A 24,446-nucleotide genomic window follows, 5' to 3' on the forward strand; every position below is an offset into this window, starting at 1 on the left:
CACGGCTGAAGAGGGGTGCACGTTCGTAGGCTGGGTTGGAGATAAGGCTACAGAGGTAGGCAGTAGCTGAATCCTAAAGGAACCTCTATTTACCTTGACAAAGAGTTTACATCTTACTTCTCTGCACCTGTGTTTCCCTCTTTCGAGGCCGCTTTTTCCTTTTCGCCCACCCAACTTAAACCAGTCATGGCAAATTCTCTCCCCAGAAATTCATTCAACAAGTATTTGTTGGAATACTTACTATATGCCATGTATTGTTCTAGGTGCTTGAGATACATGAGTAAAAATCCTACTCTGTCCCTGTGCTTATATTCTAGTAGGGGAAGTTAAAGGTTAATGATAAACGTAATAAGCTGGGATATTATTCAACTTAGAGTAAAAGTAAAGTTGGAGAGTGGCAAGTGTTATGGAAAAAAGAAAAAGTAGGGTAAGGTAAAGGAGACTGGAGTGACCGGGGGGCAGGTTGGGCAGGCTAGAGTATTAAATAGGATGGATAACTAAGCAGAAATATGCAGGAGAAGAGGAGTCAGCCAAGTGGATATCTTGGTGAATAGTGTTTTGGGCAGAAGGAACAGCTAGAGGAAAGCCTACAAGGGAGTAGTAGATGAGGTCAGAGAGGTTATGTGGGACTTGCAGGCCATTTAATGAGTTTAGTTCTGACGCAGTCAAGTGGGGAGCCACCACAGGGTTATGATCAGTGTAGTGATGTGGTCTGACTACCATTTTAGGAGGCTTTCTCTTTATGCTGTGTTGAAAAAAGACTGTAAAGCCACAAGGATAGAAGCAGGGAGATCTACTAGGAGAAAGTGAGATGATTCCAAGCATTGTGAGGCAGCCAGATCTCTTCGCAGAGTACTGACTCCTCAGTAAATTCTAGTGATTATTTCAGTTTATGATTTTAGTTTAGATATGCCTCCTATAAATTATTTAGTAGATTACAAGTAATTAGCCCTTACTCACATGTAAAAATGGAAGTCCACAGGCTTACAGTCTTCACAAACTTATGCTTCTATAGGAACTGAAGAAAGGGCTTACGTTTTGGAGTTAGTTTGTGGCCTGTCAAGAAGACCTTGAGAACTCAGTGAAGGATGAAGATGAAGATGGCTAGTTACTTCTAAAGGTAAATAAGAACAATGCACTTTCAACTCAACTTCAAATGTGTTCATATATTTGAGGGACATGCCCAAGTAAAACATAATGCCATACAAGATATAATGAGATGTGATAAAACATTTTAGGTAAAACACTAAACTGGAACAGAGAAAACAAAACACTTCTAAGATCCATATTGTAGTAAAATCGAGAGACCTTTGGAAGGTATTTCAGTTCTCAGCAGAGCAATCTTACTTTAAATTGGGCCTACTACTTTGAAAAGTAGCCCATTTGAAATTCTATAGGATTCTATCTATATGTTATATAAATACTGTGACAAATTTTTATTTTGAAAAGGTGTATGAGTCAGGATGGAAGATGATTTTAAGATGCTTCCACTGCTAAGGATTCCCTTTTTAAAAAAATTAATTAATTAATTAATTATTTTTGGCTGTGTTGGGTCTTTGTTTCTGTGCGTGGGCTTTCTCTAGTTGTGGCAAGTGGGGGCCACTCTTCATCGCGGTGCGCGGGCCTCTCACTGTCGCGGCCTCTCTTGTTGCCGAGCACAAGCTCCAGACGCGCAGGCTCAGTAGTTGTGGCTCACGGGCCTAGTTGCTCCACGGCATGTGGGATCCTCCCAGACCAGGGCTCGAACCCAAGCCCCCGGCATTGGCAGGCAGACTCCCAACCACTGTGCCACCAGGGAAGCCCTAAGGATTCCCTTTAATAGGAAAAACACATGTAGTTGTTTGTAGTAAAGAAATGTAAAAAGGAAACACACTTCTGCTTTATTAAATCCTGTAAGAAGTCAGGTGTCCCAGTGATACCAGCTCATGCACACTGAGTTTTATATGCTAGCACTGTCTCCAGGCAGGTAAGAGGCAGTGTGGGTTCTGAGAGACAGCTGCAGGCACCCAGCGCGCTTTGTGTCTGGTAGAAAACAGTCCCTGGCCCAGGGTGTGACCCTACTGTAAAGGAAGACAAAATCGTCCAATTTGGACAACCTGTTTTAGGCTCACATTTTATGTACTCAAAATAAGTATGCTATTTTAGCCTCAGGGTAGTCTGTTTCTGCTTGGGTTGATAGCTGGCTGGGGAGTGGAGGTGGTGTTACTTCAAACCTGGCTCAGAAACAGTTGAGTAAGGTAGAGTGTTCCACCCATCCTTTTTGTTTTTAGTTCTGTTCTCCTTTCTTTTAAAGGAGCTTTTAGTGTATTTCAGTGGCAGTGAGGGTTTCGAAGGCAAAGGTCACAGCTACATGTATTTACTGGTACCTGTCATTGCATATGAGTGGAAAGGAAAGTGTGGATGTTATTTAAAAACATTTAAATTTTAGGTAAAAAGAAAAATCAGTCTCTCTAGACGTGTTCTCTTTGTTTTCCACTTTCCAGTTTCTCCTCCATTATCTTTTATTGTAATGCACATAGTGTAATTCCCAACCTTTACTATATATCAGTCACTTGGGGAATTTTCAAAATATACCCATGACCAGGGTCCTAACCCCAGAGCCTGATTCATTTGCTCTAGGGTTACACTCAGCTGATATTTGAAAAAAGTGACCCAGGTAATTTTAATGTGCAGCCAGCGTTTAAAACCACTACGATTTCAAACAGGAGTAAAAGTATCTAGGTTCTAGTTGCAGTGCTGCCATTTACTAGCTGGCTGATCTTGGTCTTCTATTTCCCATAGGATAATGAGGTTGGATTAGAGATATATAAAAATTCTCTAACTCTACAACAAAATTACATAAATTGAGATTCATATGATCTCATCAAACTAGCTCCAAAGAGATGGAAACGGAATTATTTAGAGTGTGAGAGTTTGATTTGAAGTAGGTAATATACATACATACATACATAAAAGCACTTAAGTAAACTTTTCCTTCTTCCCAATTACAAGGGGTGGGAGAAAAGAAACATAAAACATTAATGTTTAGAAATCACAAGAGACTTATAGGGCTGCTGTGTCTATCCCCAGCTCTCTTAAGTTGGGAGCTAGTCAGGTGGTACGTGGGGAACAGAGGGAGGAGAGAGTTTGCTACACACCAAGAAGATACATATAATACAAACCCCAAAGGGCTTAACACAACTCATCAGAGCATAATCTGGTCCGGTACTAAACAGAGCTAGCGTGGAACGTGGGGTAGGGGTGTGTACATATACGTAGACACACACCTGCGCACGCGCGCACACACACCCCAACTCAGTCATGCACAGTGCTTGCCGAGAGCTGGCAGAAGGGCTGATCCCTGGCAACCCGCCCCCAGGCCTCAACCCCACCCCTCTCCACCAGCTCCCTGTCCCGCCCGCACCCAGAGGGTTGTGGGCCGGGCCCAGCCCCACCAATAACGGAAGGCAGCGGCAGCCACGGCCATCCTCCAGGAGCGGGTTTTCTGTCCACTCTCAACCTCTTTCATCTTACCCGTCCCTGTGCTCGGAAAACCGGACTCTGACACTAACCCCATACCCTGGCTTCCCTGCCAGTTTTCTCTAGACTAGGCCCTCCAAATAGGACCAAATAGAACCGAAGCCCTTGGCCCAGCAGCGGCTCATCCTCACCCTCCGGTTGATCCTTAATCCTTTCGCGCTCCCACTCGCAGCCTCTTGTCTCGTCCTCATCCTCACACCTGTCCCAGACAAACCCTATCTTCCCCAATCTCACCTCCCCGCTTCCCCAGGCTCTCCTACGCCCTCGGCTCAGTAGCTCTCCGAGCATTCTTTGCCATGGGGACCCCACGCCACGCTTACACTCTCCCTCCTTCCAGGACCCCTCCCACGACATCTCGAGAGTCCCTCCACGCGCTCACACTCTTTCACCTGCAGCCAGACACCATGCCCACCCCCCGCCCTCCCGTTCCAAAACCCTGGGAGCCCTCACTCCCGATCACACCCTCTCTCCGGACGCGACACGCCCCGCCGCCAGTGCCCACACTCCTAGTCTTCTGCCTCTCCAGCTGACCCACAGGGCGCCCCAACCACCTCGGCTCTCCCTCTTTCCTCTCTCCCGACGCAGGCTCGCACGCTCACATTCGCCACACCCCCGCCCTTGAAACTCCCGCTCCCCGCCTCCGCCCGGCTCACACTCTTAGCCTCACAACATCTCCCCGCCCGGCCCCAGTCCACAGGTCGCGTTCGGGAGGGGTGGCCGCCGCCCGCTGGGCGTCCGCGGTGCCCGGGCCTCAGCGGCCGGGAGGTGACGCGGCCCGCGGGAGGAGCCCGGGAGGCGGAGGGGCGGAGGAGGTGCGGCGGCGGCATCGAGCGGCGGAGGCGGCGGCAGCAGCGGCGTAGAGAGCGGGCCCACCGCACCCACTCTACGGACCCTAGGGCGGCGGCGGCGGCGGCGGCTGAGGGACCCTGGGCGGGCGCGTGATGAGGAAGGACCGGCGACCGACCCTGCTGCGCGTCGGAGCTCGCTTGGATGCGGGCGTTGGCAGCCGCGTAGCCCTGGCCCCGGGACTCTCCGCCGCTAGCCCTTGTCAACTCTTCTCCGCTTTCGCTTACCCGCTTTAGCCCGGAGGGGTCTCTGGCGGCCATCCCCTGCCCCGCGGCCCTCTCCTCGTCGTGGCTAGAGGGGGGTCCTCCCTCCGCGGCGCCGGGAGCCCTGTGACGCGTCAGCCGGCTGTACGGCTCAGCTGCTTCTCTGGGAAATTAGACCCTGCTTCCTCCCTCCCCGCTCTTGCGCCCCTCCGGCTCGCGGGACGCTGCCTCTGGGCGCTCGGAGCGAGTTCCCCGGACTCCCCCGGGGGGCTGGGTCGCGCAGCCTCCTCTTTCTCCTCTCGAGCGGTGCGCGCACCCCCCGCCCCCGCCGCGGCCGTACACACTCGCGCCCCGGCCGGCGCGCCGCCCTCCTGCCCGCTCCCTCCAGTCACCCCACCCTTAGTCGTCCCCGCCACCTTACTCCACCACCCTCCCCTGCCGCTCCGCTCACTCCGCGTCCCGGCCCGGCCTCCCGCTCCTCGCTCCCTCAAACCGCTCACTTGCCAGCCCTTCGCCCCCGGGAAGAAGAAACATTTCTCGGAGCGCACTCATCAGCTCTCCCTTCCCCCGTGCTCGCCCTCCCCTCCCCCGCTCTTTCTATCTTGGAGGAGGGGGGCTGTCGCCTAGGATTGAAGGCCATTGATTTGTATGTATTTGTCCCAGCGCCGGAGGCTGCCCCAGCCGCCCGCGCCGGTGCCGCCGCCGCCGCCTCCAGTGGAGTTGCCTCCCTTCTTCCCTAGGGTGGTTAGACTCCACCAAATATGTCGGCTCCTGTCGGGCCGCGGGGCCGCCCGGCTCCCACCCCGGCGGCCTCTCAGCCGCCTCTGCAGCCCGAGATGCCCGACCTCAGCCACCTCACGGAGGAGGAGAGGAAAATCATCCTGGCGGTCATGGATAGGCAGAAGAAAGAAGAGGAGAAGGAGCAGTCGGTGCTCAAGTAAGGACCTGGCTCCATCTTCCCGCCTCCCTCCCTGCCCTCCGCCCCCTCGGTCGCTGCCCTGCGGCCGCCTGCGCGCCCCGGGTCGCCGCCCTCCCTCTCGCCGGCGGCGCCCGGGCCTTGAGGGTTGCGGCTGGTGGCGGCCGCCGGGGCTGCTTTCTGGGTGTCAGAGCGCGGGGGTGTGTGTCGGGGAAGGAGGGCGCCGAGGCCGGCTGAGGTGAGGGTCGCGAGCCTTTGGGCGTTGTAATTTTCCCGGGCGTCCTGCTGGCTTTCCCCGCGGGCCAGTTCGGCTCCGTGGCCCCGGAGGGGTTGGGGCTGAACCCAGGCTCCGCGCGTCCCTTCTCCCTTCCCGCCGCCCCCGCGCGGAGGCAGTGACTGGGGCAAGGAATCCAATATGGCCGTGCACAGGTGCTCCCCGGCCGGGACCCCGGCAAAGGCGCGCCGGCCGGGGATGAGGGCGCCGCCGGGGCCGTCTCGTCGCCGCGTCCGGAGGGCGGCTCGGAGAGCAGAGCTGCCCACTGTCGTAGCGGGCAGGAGGGAGGCCGTGCGGGCGAGGGGCCTAAGCTCTGTCGCGTTTCGGGTGGGTGTGCGGCCGCCGCCATCTTCCACCCCCTCCCCCTCGGCGGGTTCTAACACCCTGCACTCTGCTGCTCTTCCTGTTTGCAACTAGTAAATCTGTTTAATCCTGAAGGGACTCTGAAGAGACCCTAGTTCCTCCCATTACTGCGCTTTGGGATGCTTCCTACCTTGTGAAGTTCTACTATTTGTGCTGATAGGCTAGGCAGCCGGGGTCTTGCCGAGGGTGGGACGGTAAAAGCAGCACCCAGTCACCCGCGCAGTTTAGCGGCTGTGTAACTTCAGCACCAGGGAACTGTCCGGACAGATATCTGTAGCTTTGAGACTCCTTTTCTTGTCAGTCTGGCAAAGAGATTTGTTTCTGCACGTTTGCTTTTAAATGTTTTACGGTTATTTGATTTCTCAGTTACTACGTGAAAGAGAGTGCGCAGAAGATGTGTAACCCTTCTGATATTTTTCCAACTCAACTCTTTCATTTTTGCTTGAAATGCATTATTCATTAAGATATTAATTTGTACAGTTTATATGCCGAAGGTGCGACAGTTATTTTCTGTGTTATCAAATATACTTTTCCCATATTCTCCACAGAAACACATAGTTGAAAGTGTAAGAGTTCCTCTAGGAGGGAACTAACACACTGACCTCTGATCATTAACTTTTTTTTTTTTTTTTTGATCATTAACTTTTAAAAACAGGTTGTTGCATTCAGTATTCTTTAGCACTTACAAAGAAACAATTCTGTCTATACATACATATTTGCATATTTTAATGAAAAATATTCCTTTAAATAATATAATAACAAATGTATCAAATATATTTACATGTCCAAGAAAAATACTAGTTCTCAAAAATATTGAAGCACTAAGAGAGCAAATGTGCTCCTAACATATTAACTGAAATAAAGAAGAATTGCTTCTTCGAAACTGATTTCTGGGTTTGAATACTTGTTTGGGAGTGTGATTTATTAGTAGCCTCGAGAAATGAAAAAGGTTAAGAAATTTCAGTAGCTTATTTCAACTAATAATGAATTAAACATTATTTTGAAAAGTTTTTTGAGCATACTTCTAATTTTGCTCAACTTTACTATATATACTAACAATGCCAAGCTTTTTGATGACTTAGATTTGATATTTAGATATATGAATCTGTATTTTTCACTATAATTGCTACAAAATAAGTATTTTCAAAATGATGCTCAAATTAAATGTGGTTTTATTTCTTTGACTCACATATTTAGATGTAGAATGTGTTTTTATTTTTTTATGGTATGCTAAATCATGGTACTTACTGGCTAGTTCAGTATAGTTCCAAATCTATTTATTGTTCTAATATATAGGAATTTAAATGAAGTTTTGAGTACTGAATTAAGAATTACTCAAAATGAACTATATGTTATATAGTGTGAAAGGGTTTTCCAGGTAGGTACATGTGAATATATTACATTTCTATGTAAACCTACATACTGTGCAAATCATATAAAGTTTGTGCATTCATATTTGCATAGTTTAGGTAGAAACAAGCATTCTCTACACATATAGTTATACAGTATGTGAAATTTCATTGATGAAAAATCTGTTCATATTTATTTAAAATATCTATTTGCATTTTTACCTAACTGAGACTTGGAAGGAGTCATACCTCAAAATGATCTACATGGTTTCGGAATTGTTTCTGTATTCATTTTAACAAGAAGCTATTTGGAAGTTAAAGCATAATATATTTGAAACTTTAATTTTTAATGTTCTTTAAAAATACTTCTGGCTTTTGTAATAAGCTAAGAGTAGGCAAAGAAAATGAGGAAAAGAATAGATAGACTTTATAATAGAATGATAATAGTGAAAGACATTGTTTTGAAGAATTTGACAATTTACTAAGTAATATATTTTCAATGTTGTTTATTAAGTTCAAATGCTATTTATAAGAAAAAAATAATACTAATATTCTTCAATGATTACTATTTCCCATTAAGTTTTAGGGGCCATTTATCTGGTCATGACTACACTTTGTTTCTCTTTAGTGATGTCCATTTAATTGCATGTTAACATTTATTCTGAGAGAAGGTCATGGGCAGAGAGAAATAAACTGAAATTCAAATTCATGTCTGCTGCCTTTTAACAACTATGTTAAAAAATAAGTTTGCTGTGTGAAAAATTGACACTGTTGCATGGAAATATTTTTGCATGATCTGTGAGTTTCAATATTCATGTTAAGTATTCATACAAAGTGGAGTGTGCCTACCCAAGGGCATCATAAGATGATGTATTGGATTACAGGAAGAAAATAATAAAACATATTTCCATTTCTATTTGAAAAAGAAATTAAGCTTTACTAATACTTAATATATAGATTGACAGTGTGAAGATGCATATAATTTATAAATAAATATACATATTTTAAGAAGTTCATGCCTGAGATATTTTTAGTGAGAGAGGTGAGCGATCAAAACTGATTGAGACCACTACAGTAATCTCTCTTCTAAGGAGCCTGAATAATTAAAAACTATTTATATTTATTTAATCATTAGCAATTTCTTCAAAGTCTAGCTGAATATCCACATACTCTGGAAGTCTTTGGTCACCATCAAATAATACCATTTTACGTGTGAGTGAGATATTAGGCCTTTGGAAGCATTTTTATATTTCAGTAGATCAATAATTACTTTTTTTATCCTTATGTAAATTCCTTTAACAGTTTTAGTTTGGATAACGCAATCTATCAGTAAAATCTGTAATGTCCTTTTATTGATTAAAGTTTTTAAACCTTGTCTTTCAAGACTAAACTTCTTGAGGGCAAGAATAAAAACTTACCCTTCTTTTCTTCGGAGTTTGTATTTTGCAGCATCCTTAACACCTGCACGTGGTAGGTACCTAGTAAGCAATGTTGATTTAAATTGTAGTAATGTTCATTAACAAGTAGTTTACCAAACTTGTTGGGAAAATGAAATTTTTGGGACAAAAGTACATAATTTATTAAAAGTTTATATTTTTCAGGGAGTTTTTGTTGTTTGTTTTTGGTGTGATATTGTGAAAAAAATGTATGAGGAAAGCAAACCTACTGAAATCAACAGGAAAGTATTCATTCAGTACATACTTATTGAGTTTCTACTATCTGCATATAATAGTCTTTCAGATGAGGTGTTTTTGCAACAAATTAGAAATTATGTGCTTCTTGCCGTGTAAATTATCTTTTCATTCTCAGTTTAGATTTTCTGTTAATGTCAAAGGGATAATTTGCTCCCCCAATAAAAGAAGATGATAAGTAAAAATTTCCATGATAGATCAAGGTAATAATTTAGCTTATATTTAAAACATAGGTAAGCAGTTCTAATTTCTTTTTAATAATTCAATTTTAAAAGTACTTTCCAAAGTCAATTTATAAACTCCTTTATTTAATAGGTAACACATAACATAATGTATAAAATTTCTTAGCTACCTATTTCCCCTAGCCAGAGGCAACTGCTGTTGTCAGCGTATTGTATACTCTTTCAGAAATATTCTATGCATGAGAGTAGATATGTGTGTATATCAAATACTGTGTGTCTGTATATGTAGGTATGTGTGTGCACACATGTATGGGTTTATATTTGTAAACATAAAGAAACACAATGTGTCCTGCAGTTTACTTCTTAGGAGATCAATTCCATACCTGTGAATATATGTGCCTAATTCATTTTAATGGCTGTGTAATATCCCATTTTATGAATGTTCTGTAACTTCTTTAACTAGTTTCATATTCTTAGGTATTTAAGTTGTTTCTAATTATTTTGCCATTAGAAATAACGCTGTGATAAATATCTTTGTACATATGTCATTTCCCACATGTGTGAATATGTCTCTGGAATAAATTCCTAGAAATGGGATTGTTTAGTCAAAAGGTCATAAAATATAACTTTTATATTTTTTATAACTTATATAAAATAAAAATTTTAAATTTTAATAAATATTAAAAATAATAAATATTAAATTTCACAAAGGAAGTATGCATAAGTGACATATAATAGGGAGATTTTCACACATCCTTGTTCACTCAGTATGTGATAGTCCTTGCCAATGTTTTGGTGAAAAATATGCCATTCTAGATTTAATTGCAGTTTTCTTACTATCAGGGAGGTTGAGAACCATTTGTATTTCTTTTTCTGTTTGTCATTTTTAATGATTTGTTGAATCTCTTTATTGTCACCTGTTTTATGACCTTGTTTATACCTTTTTACTAGTCAGGGTTTTTAATAATGTATTTAAATTTATTACTTTTTATTTTATGGCTTTTGGGTTTTGTGATATGCTTAGAATGATCTTCCTCATTCTAATATTTAAAATACAACCATATTTTTTCTTATAGCCTAATGAAATTTTAAGAGTCAGATAAATGATGTAACAATCTTGAAGACTTAAATAAAAATCGTTATTGTACTTGTAAATAACCATGCTCATTGCCAAAACTTGAAACTCTATAGATTTTAAGGATTCAAAATGCATTCTAAAAAATGGATTGGCATTTTATGAGAGAGTACCTAGTAAATTCTTTATGTATATTCTATATTTTAAAGTAACTAGGACAATTAAATATCTTGTTGGCAATACATATTGATAAAAAATTGATTGTACAGTGTGATGAAGAGAGAGGTAGTGGAGGCAAGTGTGCTGGGCTAGATGGATTTCGACTTGAAACTTTATTTTACTAATTAATAACTGTAAGTTCTTGCTTACATTATTAAACTCTCTGAGCCCGTGTTTCCTCATCTGTATTATCTGAGTAATAACATCTACCTTGAAGGATTGTTGTAATCAATATAGACTAGTTAAGTGTCCTGGCACAAATAGGTGTGAAATAAATAGTTGTTATTAACTGATTATAGACAGGAGTCTCTAAGCCTTAATATTATAGCATTCCTGGGTGAAATTTGTTCCCCCTCCCCTTTTTTTGAGAGATTCTTTTCCTTGTCTACTGGGAAGTCAAAATATGCCTGGAGGACTTTTAGGTGACTTCATTATTTGTCTAGAAGGCTAAGAATGAGGAGAGGGAAGGTGATGAATTGGAAGCAGTTTCCTCAGCAAAAACCATTAATAAGGAGTCTGCTAACTAAGGTGTAGCAGTGAAAATAATACTGGCACCATGTTATTGGTTATTGTCAAGATACTGATTGTCCTAGGTGAATGTGAGGGAACTAATTTGTGGACATTACATTGTGGTGTTTCTTAGATTTGCCTGGATCAATTTTTCACTCTATTAGTAAATCAAAAATATGTATTTACTTATTTGTCTTATTCATATTATATATGAGGACTCAGAATCTTATCAGGTTAATCTAATTCTGAAGCATGGTTTTTAGAGTTTAGAATGCTCATCTCCTTTCCTTTGCCCCTTAAATACACACAATTTTTGTATGCCTTTCTCTTTCTCATCCTTCTGGACTTAGCTTCAAATTTGTCTCCTTATCTGAGCACTTTCTTGCCCATGCTTAGAAAGCATGGGCAGGAAAGCGCTTTCTTTTATCCTTCATCACATCTTTAATATTTCCCCAATTATTCTTATCAAAATTTACATTGGAATCTTTGTTTATAATCTGTGTACCCTGCTGGATTATAAACTCCCAGAGAACAGGCACCATGTCTGTCTCGTTTATCATTTCAGCCTCAGCTTCTAATCTAACACACTGCCTTACACATTGTAGCACTCAAAAATATTAGTTGGGGGGCTTCCCTGGTGGCGCAGTGGTTGAGAGTTCTCCTACTGATGCAGGGGACACGGGTTCGTGCCCCGGTCCGGGAAGATCCCACATGCCGCGGAGCAGCTGGGCCCGTGAGCCATGGCTACTGAGCCTGCGCGTCTGGAGCCTGTGCTCCGCAACAGGAGAGGCCACGACGGTGAGAGGCCCGCGTACCGCAAAAAAAAAAAAAAAAAAAAATTAGTTGGGGGAATGAATGAAACATTGGGAATTAAATGTTCACTTAGAAATTAAATGTTCATTTAGAAATTAAATGTTCATTTAGATAGTGCTTCCTTTCAAGGTAAAATTCAGTAATCTGAAAGAAAAAGGTTTGCTTAGGTAGTAGTGCCCTTGTTTTTGAAATGAAATGTTAAGTTTTAAACATACGTCCAGTTTTGCTTATTTTACTGGAAGCAAACTTATGGTATTTTTGTATGATTGCAGCTCATCTTTCTTTTGGACTAAGAGCATATCTGTTCTGACTAGAAACCAGAAGAATATTGTGATACATCATTTTCCATTTAAGGAATATTGCAAATTAAGGAATATTTTACTTTAAAAATGATTACTTTTAAAGCATTTGCAAATTTCCAGTATGTTTAACAGAGCTGAATGGTAAGGAACATACAGAATGTGTTGGTTAGAAATAATTCATTTCCTCCAGGAGCGGGCAATCCAAGGCCAAGCATAATCATATGAACACATAAAGATGTAAAGTGCCGTGAAAAAACACTGTAAAGTTGTTTTTAGCACATTATAACCATAGCAGAAAATATGTTAGATAATCCAGTGAGTAGTTTGTTGTCTCTTTGGTATTGTTTGAGGGTGTCAGACACTTTATTCTTTTAAAATTTTAGAAATTTCACTCCTAGATATTAAAGATAGTAGAAACTAGAGATATCAATACTTTTGTATTCTCTAGTCATGTAAGGAAATGCAGACATCTCTGGGTGTTAAAAACACTTTTAACCATTATCAGCTAATCCTTGAGGAACTCACTGTAAGAACCATGATAAACCACAATTAAACTATTGCATAATAAGTGCTAGTAGACCACTGAGCACAGTATATCGTGGCTATATTCATACAAGAGGAGTGCCTGATCCAGTCTTGGGGAGATAGTATCTAGGCTGAGTCTCAAAGGATGAGTAGATGTTAGCTGGGCAGAGGAAGATGTTGCGAACAAAAATACTAAAACTCCCACATCTCTCTCCCCCAAAACTTTACCTTTCATTTGTAAAAGAGAGGCAGGGAATGGTGGAGAAACTCACTTGAAGTGGTTCAGAAGGTCTGGAGCACAGGGTTTAAATGGAGGTGTGTTAGTAGAAGAGACTGGAGAGATGGCAAGGTTCAGAGTTGAAAAGATTTTACATGCTATTCTTTGGATTTGGATTTTATCCTGAAGGCAGTAGGGAGTCCAGGAAGGATTTTAAGCACTGGCGCAATATAATCAGACTTTTGTTGTCAAACTACCTCCCCCTACCAGTTTTACAAGTACAATGGGTTGATGAGAATACGTAATGCTAGAGACAAGGGCAGTAGTTGGGAGACTCTTACAGTAATTTGGGTGATAAATGATGAAGATATGAAATAAGGCAGTCATGGTCGAGGTGGAGAGGCAGGACAGATTTTGAAAAATTTAGGAGCCAAATGGCCACGATTTGACAACTGTGTGTAAAGGGTGAAGTAAGCTCTTACGATGCCTGACTTGCTCAACTGACTGCTGTATACATAATACCTATTTGTCTTTGTCTGCTTATGTCACTGACTGTCAGCTCTCTGAACTCATCTAGTTTCAGGACCAGTGTTCTCTTGAGAGGGTGGTGGGGAAGTGGCTTCTTTTATTGTTTTAGTTATTTTAAAGAGCTTATAACATGAATATGAGTACTAGAAGTGACTACAACTTGGAATGTAGTGGGGGTAGGATGGGAAATAATAGAGCAGTAATAAAAAAGGGAGAAAGGAAAGAAGGCAAAGAAAAATGGGAGAACAAGGTCAGGACTATTTGAATCCATTCCTAATAGGAAGGAACCCTAATAAATATCTTTGCTTATAATACTTTTTCCTGCTGGATATACTAACGCCGTGTAATCTTTTCCAGGTCTGTCTTCCTTTTATTGAACATTCCTTGCTCCCATTGACAATTTAGTCTCAGTGAATTTCTCACCAACTGGTTTTGTTTAATCCTTTGGGTGTTTAAAACTATTATGCAGTCTTTGTTGTATATGTTAGATTTAATTCGGGCAAACTTCCTTTTTTTGTATATCTTCCTATACCACTTCTGAGGAAATTTTGGAAATGCGGGTGTATTTTAGGAAAATATAGAGAGGAGATTAGCTGTGGAGATGACATGTTGCAGTTGATGACGATTCTTTTCCTCTTTATATGAGCTTACTGAATTATTGCAGAATTTATAAGTTTTGTTGGATTTTGTGATGGGAAGTTCTAGAAATAGGATTAGAGCTAGGATTATAGAAAGGGAAAAGTTGAGAACAGGTTTAGACCCAGGAGTGATATAATACTGTTTCACCTACTCTCTATAATTGTTACCAAAAAACTGGTGGGCAACTACATAGTATAAATTAAGCTAAGAATGAACAACTTTTATATAGTTTATATATTTTGAACATGTATTATATCTATATTATATATACATGTCAAAAAGCTCTAATTTATATTTTCCATACAACATCCTGCAACTAGGCTTCTGGGATGCTAAAACTGGGAAAAAAGTATACACTAAATACTATAGCTAGATAGCAGAATAACCACAATGGTGTTTATTGGTATTTGATGCTTTGGTATTGTTCAGTTGACAGATGGAGATGATGCTCACATCCATCTTGTTTTGTTGGCGTATAAGGTGTCTATTACAATTGTTGTAATGGTTTGCTTCTCAGGCACATACATGAAAAACCTGTTTAATCACATATCACATCACACATAATTCCTTTTGACTGAAAGCTGAAATAATTAATTAATGCTTTTATTGGCACAACATTTTTTTTTGTCGAAAATGAACTTTGTGGTGGAGGTAGCTAGGTGTTCATCAAAGATTTATATTCCTCTTTCATAGAGTTGTTGCAATGCAGTAGCTGTCTAGCCCTGGACTACCTTTTCCGGCTCCTCTTGTGTCTAGGTGGGTGCATGTAATAGAGCTCTGGCTGATGATTATCCTCCCCCTCTGCCCCCCAACCCTGCATTAGATTTTACGTGAATAAGAGATATACTTCTGTGTTAAGTCATTGTGATTTTGGAGGCATATCTTTTACTGTGGCTAATATCACCTAATCTAATACAAATTCTCTTATGATTACTGCCTGTTATTTATTTAATTTTGGAAAAGCTTTAAAGTTCACATCTGCACTGGTCGAATCCAGAAGTACTTCCATGGTACTGAATTTTACCATCACAGGCTGATCTCTCTTCAACGATTGTCTGGTCTAACCTAACCTAAGTCTTAACTCAGTCATTGATTCTTGAATACAGAATTTATCAGGAAGTGTCTTTTCCACCTGTCTGGTGACAATTGGGCTGTGTCCCAACTGAGGATTTGTCGTTGAAGTTTCGGGAAAGTACTTACACTGTATCTTAACAGAGATACTTGCTCTGGAAGCCAACATAGCATATAGACTTAATGATGAGAAAGAAAAATTCACAACGCTAAGGATCCATTTTAGAACAAATTGAAGCTTCATGTTAAAAGTTTTGCAGGTTGAAGGCTAATGGTTAAACTCCATCTCCAAACTCTTAAGGTTAGGAAGATTTACAAAACTGGGAGGTGAATTTTATAAGACCAGAGGGAGATATAGTTGAATGTTGTTGAACTTTACCACTGCATTTTACGTATTTTTCCATTCACTGCTCCAGATCTACTCCATATTTTTTTCCCACTTTGCTTTGTACTATAGGAGACTGACCTCTGTGGATTGCACCAGCAGGCTCCCTTGTTCTCTGACCTCCAGGTGGGTTCTGTTGATGTGAGATGTTGGCAGATTGGATGGAAGGAGAATGAGGTCAGGTTATTTGTTCCCAAGTTTCCTCCATACCGGTCTGGTGGCCCTCTTAGTATAGCTATTTTTCTTCTGGTTCTGGAAATTCCTTCCCACTGTTGCTAGCCCCCATACTGCACTGTCCCTTGTTGGTTTCCTTAAACCCTGCCCACACCTTTGTAAAACAGTCCCTTTATTAAACTCTCTTTAGTTACTCTGTTTGAATATGCCATCTGTTTCCTGCCAGGACCCAGACTGATACACCAGAGTTCAGTAAAAATTTATTGGGATTATGAATGTGAATGGACCGTGACTTTAGGTATTCACAACCCACTTCCTTCTATGTAATCATAGTAATCTTTTTACAAATCCCTCTCTGTGTCATGTTCTTTAACTCTTTGATTATGCACATCCTCTTACATTACCTGATATGCCGTTTTGTGCCTAGCTCCATTGCTGTGAAGAGATACATCTCTCTGATGTATTTCCGCCAGTTGGGTATCTCTCCTTTCAATTTCCATAGCACTTTGTAAATAATTATTTTATAATGTTTCAGATTTTCAATATCAGTTACTAATCTCTATGTTCTTCTTAGTATAACAGGTTTCTTTGATGTCATGGACCAAGTTTTAATCATCTTTTTATGCCCAAGGTAGTACTAGGCACGTAGTTGTGAGTCAATAAACATTTGTTAATAAAAGCTGGAGGTCATGGGAGTCATTCTAATTTCCTCCCTCTTCCTCAGCCCTCAAATATAATCAGTTACCAAATCCTGTCATTATTATCTCCCAAATATCTTTGAAATCTCTTTCTCTCCATCTTCATTGTCACTGCATTGTTTCATGCCTTTACTATATTTTCCTTAATTATTCATTTCTAAACACGGATCTTTTCTTTAGGCTCACTTTCTGTAATCCAACCTCTATAATAGTATAACTCTCTAACATACAAATTTAATGTTCTTAATATTCTTCAGTACCTCCCCATTGCATTTATGATATAGTCCAAACTTCTAGGTATATCATAGAAGTCCCTTTATGATGTTTTATCAACCTTTATATCCTGGCAGTCTTTCATGAGCACTGCCTGTTTTGACGGTATCAAAATATTTGAAGTGAGTTCCCTATTTTTTTTTTTTTTCCATCTTCTGTTGTAGTTTAGCATATACTGTTCTCTATGACTAGAAAGCCCTAGCCACTTTTCTCTGGCTAAGTCCTCCTAGGTCTTAACTGAGATTCATCTCAGGTTTCCAACCTTTTGGAAACTGGGTTAGATGACTCTCGTTTGTGCTCTTACAAACTCTTGTTATAGACTTCTATTATATACATTAATACTACATTAATGCTCAATAGCCAACATTTATTGAATTCTTACTGTGCTGTTGCTATGCTCTATTATATATGCATTATCTGATTCAGCCGCTACAACAATCTTATGAGATAGTTATTATTTTCCCCAGTTTTACAGATAAAAAAAAATGAAGACTCCAGTTATATGCTCAGAGTTTTCAGTAGGGGGCGAGGATTTAAGCCCAAGCAGTCATATTCCAGAATTTGTACTCCTAATAACCACACCTTATTATGTTATAGTTGTTGACTTCTTCCTATTTTCTGATAGATTGTAGAAAAAGGACAGTGTTCCTAGTGGGTGGTCCATTGTAAGTGGATATAAATTTTTTTTGAATGAATGATTAAATCTGGCACTACCTAACTGACAGAGTGGATAGCTGCTAATACGTCAAGAAATGATTATCTTTAGGATTTAGTGGTCGCATTTGTAAGAAGTTTATTGTTACTTCTCTTGGACATGAGAACTATTGGTTATGGTGCATGATATTAAACTAACAATCAAGTAGTGGGCAGCAGATGAAAACAGTTGCGAACAAAATACATTTAATAAGTATTATTTTTTACATTTAAAAAACTTTTCATTTAATAAACATTTATTCAAGGATGTGAGAGATTAAGCCACCTTATGCTGGTGCACCAGTAGACACAGTTTTTTTGCTATAGTGTAGAGTATTTTTCTATTTGAAATAGTAGTTAGCATTTTAGAGAATTCCACCAACAAAAAAAATTCTCTGGACAATAATAATGGTGGTATCACAGGGGTAGGAAGCTTTGAGGACAAAACATCTTTGTTAAGACCAGGTTCAATGTCTAGAATATGAGGTGATGAAGTTGATTTCTAGATGATAAAGAATATTAGCATATGGTCAGTGACCAGTCTTCAAATATGTTAACAAGAATAAGGTAACATGGTAACAAACTTGAGCCAAAGAAATGAACCAGAAGGTGTGTGTAATAGCTGCTTCATTTGAGGTGATCTATGGCTAAGATTTCCTTAAAGAGGCTTTACCCTACCTATACCTCATGTTTAATTTCTTAAAAAATTTCCCCCTTACTTTGTAATTATGTTCTTAATGGTAAAATTCCAGTATATTTTTGTTGATATGATAGTGAGAGCTTAGAGTACTCCTAGAGATGTGTTGCTGTGGTACCATTGGTTGTCTTAGCTGAGATCTGAAGAGGAATGTGTAAAATTGAGGAAAGAGAAGTGGAAATTCAAGAGTATGAGACTAGTGTTCACTTTTTATCTTAAGCCTCTTCCATAGAGGGTTTTCTCTGAATTTGAATATATCTCTAGACTTGTAGCAGGAATTGAAGGAGGGAATTAATATTTCTTCAGTGTCTACTATGTACTAGGATCCAGGTTACAAAGCTTATGAGTAACAGAACACAGATCTGTACCTAGATCTTTCTAACTCCAAAACCCAGTCTCTTTCCATCACATTGCTGTTTAGTCTTATGGAAAGTAGTTAAGAGCCTAGTGCTGAAACACTTGGACTCTGGAGTCAGACAAGCTTGGGTTTGAATCCCAGCTCCGTTACTTGGTAGTTGGGCACCTCAGTGTCTTTATCTGTGAAACGGGGATAATAATACCTACTTTATAAGCTGTTATGAGGATTGAGTTTACATTTATAAAGCTCTTAGAAGAGTTCCTAGCACATAATAAACATCATGTGTGTGTTAAATAAATAAATTAGCTGAAAGAGGAAAGCATTGATAACTGTGGAGAATATCAATCCAGTTTATCTTCAATAAATACTTTTATGAATCCCCAATATTTTAATACCTGTTGAAAAGACATTGCTACTTCCTTTAATAAAGTATGACCTAGATCTTCCAAAGTTATAAGTAGTATCCCTTGTATTAACTAGTTTTCTACTACTAGCAAACTTAGTGGCTTAAAACAATACAAATGTATTATCATACGGTTCTGTTAAGTCAGAAGTCTGACATGGGTCTTACTGGACAAAATCAAAGAACTGGCTGTGTTTCTTTCTGGAAGCTAGCAGGGGGTGTTTCCTTGCTCATTTGGGTTGTTGAAAGAATTCAGTTCCTTGATGTTATAGGACTGAGATCCCCATTTCCTTCTTGGCTGTCAGCTGAATTGTGTTTTGACCTCCTAGAGACCTCTCTCCAGTGTTGCACATAGCTTCCTACATCTCAGAACCACCAGTGGGGCATTCAGTTCTCAAGATGCCATCTCTTTGACCGTTCTTCTGTCACTGCCTCTCTCTCTGTCCACAGCTGGGAAAGATTTTTCTCTTTTAAGGATTCATATGATTAGATTGGGCACACCCAGATATTGCAGAATAATCTTCCCATCTTAATCACATCTCTAAAATCTCTTTTACCATGTAAGGATACATATATTCACGTTCCTGGGATTAGAACGTGAACATCTTTGGGCAACCATTATTTTCCTTACATTCCTGTAGTAAGTGCCACTAGATATTAAGTTTGGATATATGTTTTTATAAAGGAGACATTGAGCTACTCTTATTTTTAAAAATGTATTTTGTATTCAGAGACACAAATTCTAGAATGGTATCTTTGAAATAATATTTTACAATAGGTTTTTTAACCTATTTTTTACCTATTTTACAATAGGTACTTTTCCATAGGTTTATTATACTTTATTGCCCTCAAATTATTGCCAATCTGCTCTTCACTTTTCATTTATTTAAGTTCCCTCTTGAATTAAAATACTGGTCAAATGGGAAGTGGGCTTGGGGGGTTGGGGGCAAGCAGTGAGAATTGTTCTTAGCTCTGCACATAAAGAACACTTAAGTACTCTTCCTGAGTAGTCTTTTCCGTTAATAATTGGATTTATTTTTATAGATTGAGGAATAAATAAATTTATCATATGACTAACATAGTGAAGAGTTACTGAAACCTTTCCAAATGCAACATTTTCATTATCTGATGGCCATTTTAAAAGACTCAGTATAAACTTTATATTATAGTATGAGTAAATAAAGATTGGGATTTAATCTTTTGATGAGAATGTAGTTTCTCTTGGCATGTTTGGTTGAAGAGCCATTTCTTACCCCACAATAAATGTGCTTTCATATATTATTTTTATTTCTTATAATTTTTAGCCAAGAAGTCTGATTTAATGAAAAGATATAGTATGTAGTATGACTTAAATTTTATGTCTGGTTAAAATATAATCTATTGTTTTCACTTTAGTACATAAAATATTAAAAGTAGCTATGAAATAGCTAGAAAAAGAAAATAACCAAGGCTGTCCTTCAAAACTACTAACACAAATTCATGTTTCAGCATTTTTTTTTTAATATATGTTAGTAATTACCATTCTTTTTTTTGGGCTGTGTTCGGTGTTCGTTGCTGCGTGCGGGCTTTCTCTAGTTGTGGCGAGCAGGGTCTACTCTGTTGCGGTGCGAGGGCTTCTCATTGTGGTGGCTTCTCTTGTTGCGGAGCACGGGCTCTAGGCACGTGGGCTTCAGTAGTTGCAGCACACATGCTCAGAGGTTGCGTCATGTGGGCCCTAGAATGCATGGGCTTCAGTAGTTGTGACGCACGGGCTCTGTGGTTGCGGCTCATGGGCTGTAGAGTGCAGGCTCAGTAGTTGTGGTGCACGGGCTTAGTTGCTCCACAGCATGTAGGATCTTCCTGGACCAGGGATTGAACCCGTGTCCCCTGCATTGGCAGGCAGATTCTTAACCACTGCGCCACCAGGGAAGTCCAGCATATAGTTTTATATGTTGGAGTAGACTAGATAACAGAGTCCAGTCAGGAGACAGAAACTACAATAGTAATTTGAACAGGGAAATTTTAATATAAAGGTTTGTTAACTTGTAGCAGAGAACAGCCACCTCCTTTAGGGCTGAGGCTGAGTACTCAAGGAAGGAACAAACTTGGAAGAGGTCCCTTCCCCCATAACTAAGGCTGAAATTCAGCCCTTTTTGGAGGTCGTGGCAGTGTCCCATTGCGCTGCCACCAGCTGAGGCAAGCAGGCAGGAAATCATCTGTGGGGATGTTGGCTGCTGAGAAGATGGCTGGAGTGCTCAGGAAAGTCCCTCACTGGGGAGGCACCCATGGGTGTCCATGAAACTTGTCGGGATACTGCCTGCTGGGATGCTGCTGAAATTTCTGGAACGATGCCTGTTGGGGTGCTGTTGAAAAGTGCTAGGAGAGTGAGTGCCACTGGGTATCCTGTAAGCTCCTGGCAGCCAAGCATCGCAGGAAACACTACAGAACTCCCAGAACCAAAAAGAAAAGCCCCTTCTTCCTTTTGCTCTGGCTCCCTCTACTGACAAAACTTAACATTGTGCCAAGTGGTAAAGGAGAAATGGTCATAGAGTCCAGATCCAGTATCACCAAGTGGGACAAAGAAGGATGGATTAGGAGCTGAGAGGCAATACATGTATAAATTTACGGTAGGCTATGCTATCCTCAAATATCAGTAGCTTAAAACAATATAGGCTTATTTCTTTTTCATGCTATATGGTTTTTCTGGCTCAATTGGGGTCTTCACTCTATTGTCAACCCTGAGAGCAGATGAAGAGAGAGACTGGTGAATTGCAAGTTGTCTCTTAAAGTTTCCTCTCAGAAATATGTATATAACTTCTGCTCACATTTCATTGGCCATACATAGCAAGTTACATGATCATGCCTAACTCAGTGTAGAAAAGTGTAATCCTACCATGGATAGAAGCAGAATCAGAAATATTTGTTGAAAAATATAACTACCACAGGATTGGTATTAGAAAGTTTGTCAATCCCTAGGATAATTATTTATAATTCTGCCTTTAAAAATTGTTTAATTTGCTTTGTAGTTTTTAGGAATTTTAGTGAAAAATAGTATCAACGTAAAAATTGATGGTGCTCTTAACTTCCGGGTCAGTGACCTCAAATCTGACAGTGACCTAACTCATTTGTGTAAAATAGTGAGGGTGAAACATATTTAAGCAGCAGGAAATATATTTTTTGAAGGTTAAGTACAGACTTTAAAATTTTGCATTTAAAATTTTTATATTAACTTATGCTTACATGATATTACATGAAATATGAAATGTGTCTTTTTATGCAGAAAAAGGTTTTTTCATTTATGGTCAGTCTTGGATAAGGAATAAAAAACAAGATTTGGGTATCTGGATTAGAGTCCTGGCACCATCATTTACAAGCTATGTTATCTTGAAGAAGTCACTTCAACTCCCTAAGCTCTGTAAATGGAGATCGAAAACACAGGTCCAAAATTCCTTAACTGAAACTTGTTTTGCCAGCTGTGTTTTATAATGCAGCTATTTTGGATTTTAGAAATGTAAAGGTGCATATGCCACGGAAATGTGTAACTCTTAGCGGGTCAGGACAGCAGCCCCTAAGCAAACACATTTATATTTCTCTAGTGAAACATGAATATTTACAAGTAGGTTAAATAAAGACTATATAAAGCCTCATGCTAATTCATTCAGATCAAGAATTTTGGCACAGACTCACAAAAAAAGCTCTGTTTTCAGAGCTTTTGGATTTTGGAATCATGGGTAAGGAATTAGGGTCTGTAGTATCTTTCTCATAGGGTTAAGGTGACACTGTAAATGAAAGTGCCTGTGAGCTATAAATTGCTATAACATGTTAATTGTCATAATCACAGTGGCCATTGATGTTATAACTGTCACCAGCCATTTAAAATATTCCTGTATTGCTAGGTGCCTGAAAGATGGGAGGAAGGGGTGGAGTGGTAGAAGCTAGTTGGCAGGGGTCAGTTGTACAGGACGTTGTATGAAGGACTGGTGTTCAACTGATGTGTACCAGTTCAGAGATACTAGTTATTAAAATATTGAATCACTTTAACGCAGATTGGTAACTTTTATTGGAGAATGTTACCTAATGATGTTGTCCAGTGCAATCTGTAGCGGTGAATGACATGTCCTCGTAACATTGCTGGTGTGGATTAATGTGGTCCTTGGAAGGCACATAGTGACTGGAGCTGGAGCTTTAGTGCCTGCCTAATACTTCAGCATTTCCTGTTGTTGGAGGTAATGGAACAGGCTGCAGTGCAGGTAGTTTCTGTGGCACCATTTTTTGGGGGAATGTCCTGAGGCACAGGGGTTTCGTGGGAAACACTAGCATCCGTATGCTATGTGACAGTGACATGCAGGCAGCATGCCCAGTTGCCTTACAGCTGCAGCAAAGTGCTACTGGGTACCAGGGACTAATGACTGTCATTTTAATGAGAAAGATGTTGGGAAAAGCTTGGTATGGTTCTAAATATCAAATCACGGCCCCTTTAAAGAGATTAAATCAACACTTCTAAAACTTAACAAATGATTTGGAAATTATTTAAGTGACTATGTGTATAATTTATGGTACAACTCTTATTACAGTAGTCCCCCTTAATCAGCTGGGGATATGTTCCACAGCCCCCAGGGGATGCTTGAAACTGTGGATAGTACTGAACCCCATATGTGCTGTTTTTTCCTGTATGTAAGTACCTATGATAAAGTTTAATTTATAAATTAGGCACAGTAAGAGATTAACAATAACTAAAAATAACATAGAACAATTATAACAATATACTGTAATAAAGGTTATGTGAATGTGCTCTCTCAAAATATTGTACAAATTTAATGCTTTTTCCATCTTAACTTATCATTCAAGTGGCCATAACTTTTGAAGTTTGAGGTGCGACAGCAAAACGAGTGCAAATTTCTTTTTCCTTCTTCACAATTTCACAGACAGAGAATTTGATCTTACAGTAAATCTTAGCAACCTCAGCATACAATTTTTTTCTTTCATTATTAAGTTGAGAACTTTCACCTTTTCACTTAAAGGAAACATATTATGGCTTCTCTTTGGCATTTACCAATTGCCAGCGTCGCTAGTCTTGTGCTCTGGGACCATTATTAAGTAAAATAAGGGCTATTTGAACAGAAGCACTGTGATACTGTGAGAGTTGATCTGATAACCAAGAAGGCTACTAGGTGACAAATAGGCAGGATGAGCTGGGAAAGGGATGATTCACATCCTGGGTGGGACAGAGCGGGACAGCTTAAGATTTCATCACACAGTTCAGAATGATGTGCAATTTAAAACTTATGAATTGTTTATTTCTGAAATAAACATTTTCCATTTAATATTTTTTGACTGCTGTTGACTGCGGATCACTGAAGCTGCAGTAAGCAAAACCGCAGATAAGGAGGGACTACTGTACACAGTAAATATCTATAGCTTATTTGGAAAAAAGAAATTTATTTATTTATTTTAAAATTTATTTATAATTTTTAAAAAACTTTATACAATTTTTAAAAGTTAATTTCCATTTATAGTCATTTCAAAATATTGACTGTATTCCCC

General features: G+C 40.1%; 1 protein-coding gene across 1 annotated transcript in view; it reads left to right on the forward strand.

The window, feature by feature from the left end:
* Positions 1–24,446, forward strand: part of RIMS2 (regulating synaptic membrane exocytosis 2) — a 626,602-nt gene that overhangs the window by 58,186 nt on the left and 543,970 nt on the right. The window contains exons 8-9 of the mRNA XM_033842900.2: positions 1,016–1,120; positions 5,309–5,505. Of these exons, the coding sequence (XP_033698791.1) occupies positions 5,330–5,505 (176 nt within the window). The 5' untranslated portion in view covers positions 1,016–1,120; positions 5,309–5,329. The remainder of the gene's footprint in view (positions 1–1,015; positions 1,121–5,308; positions 5,506–24,446) is intronic.

Source organism: Tursiops truncatus, chromosome 17 (genome assembly GCF_011762595.2).
Source record: "Tursiops truncatus isolate mTurTru1 chromosome 17, mTurTru1.mat.Y, whole genome shotgun sequence".
NCBI classification, from domain to species: Eukaryota; Metazoa; Chordata; class Mammalia; order Artiodactyla; family Delphinidae; genus Tursiops; species Tursiops truncatus.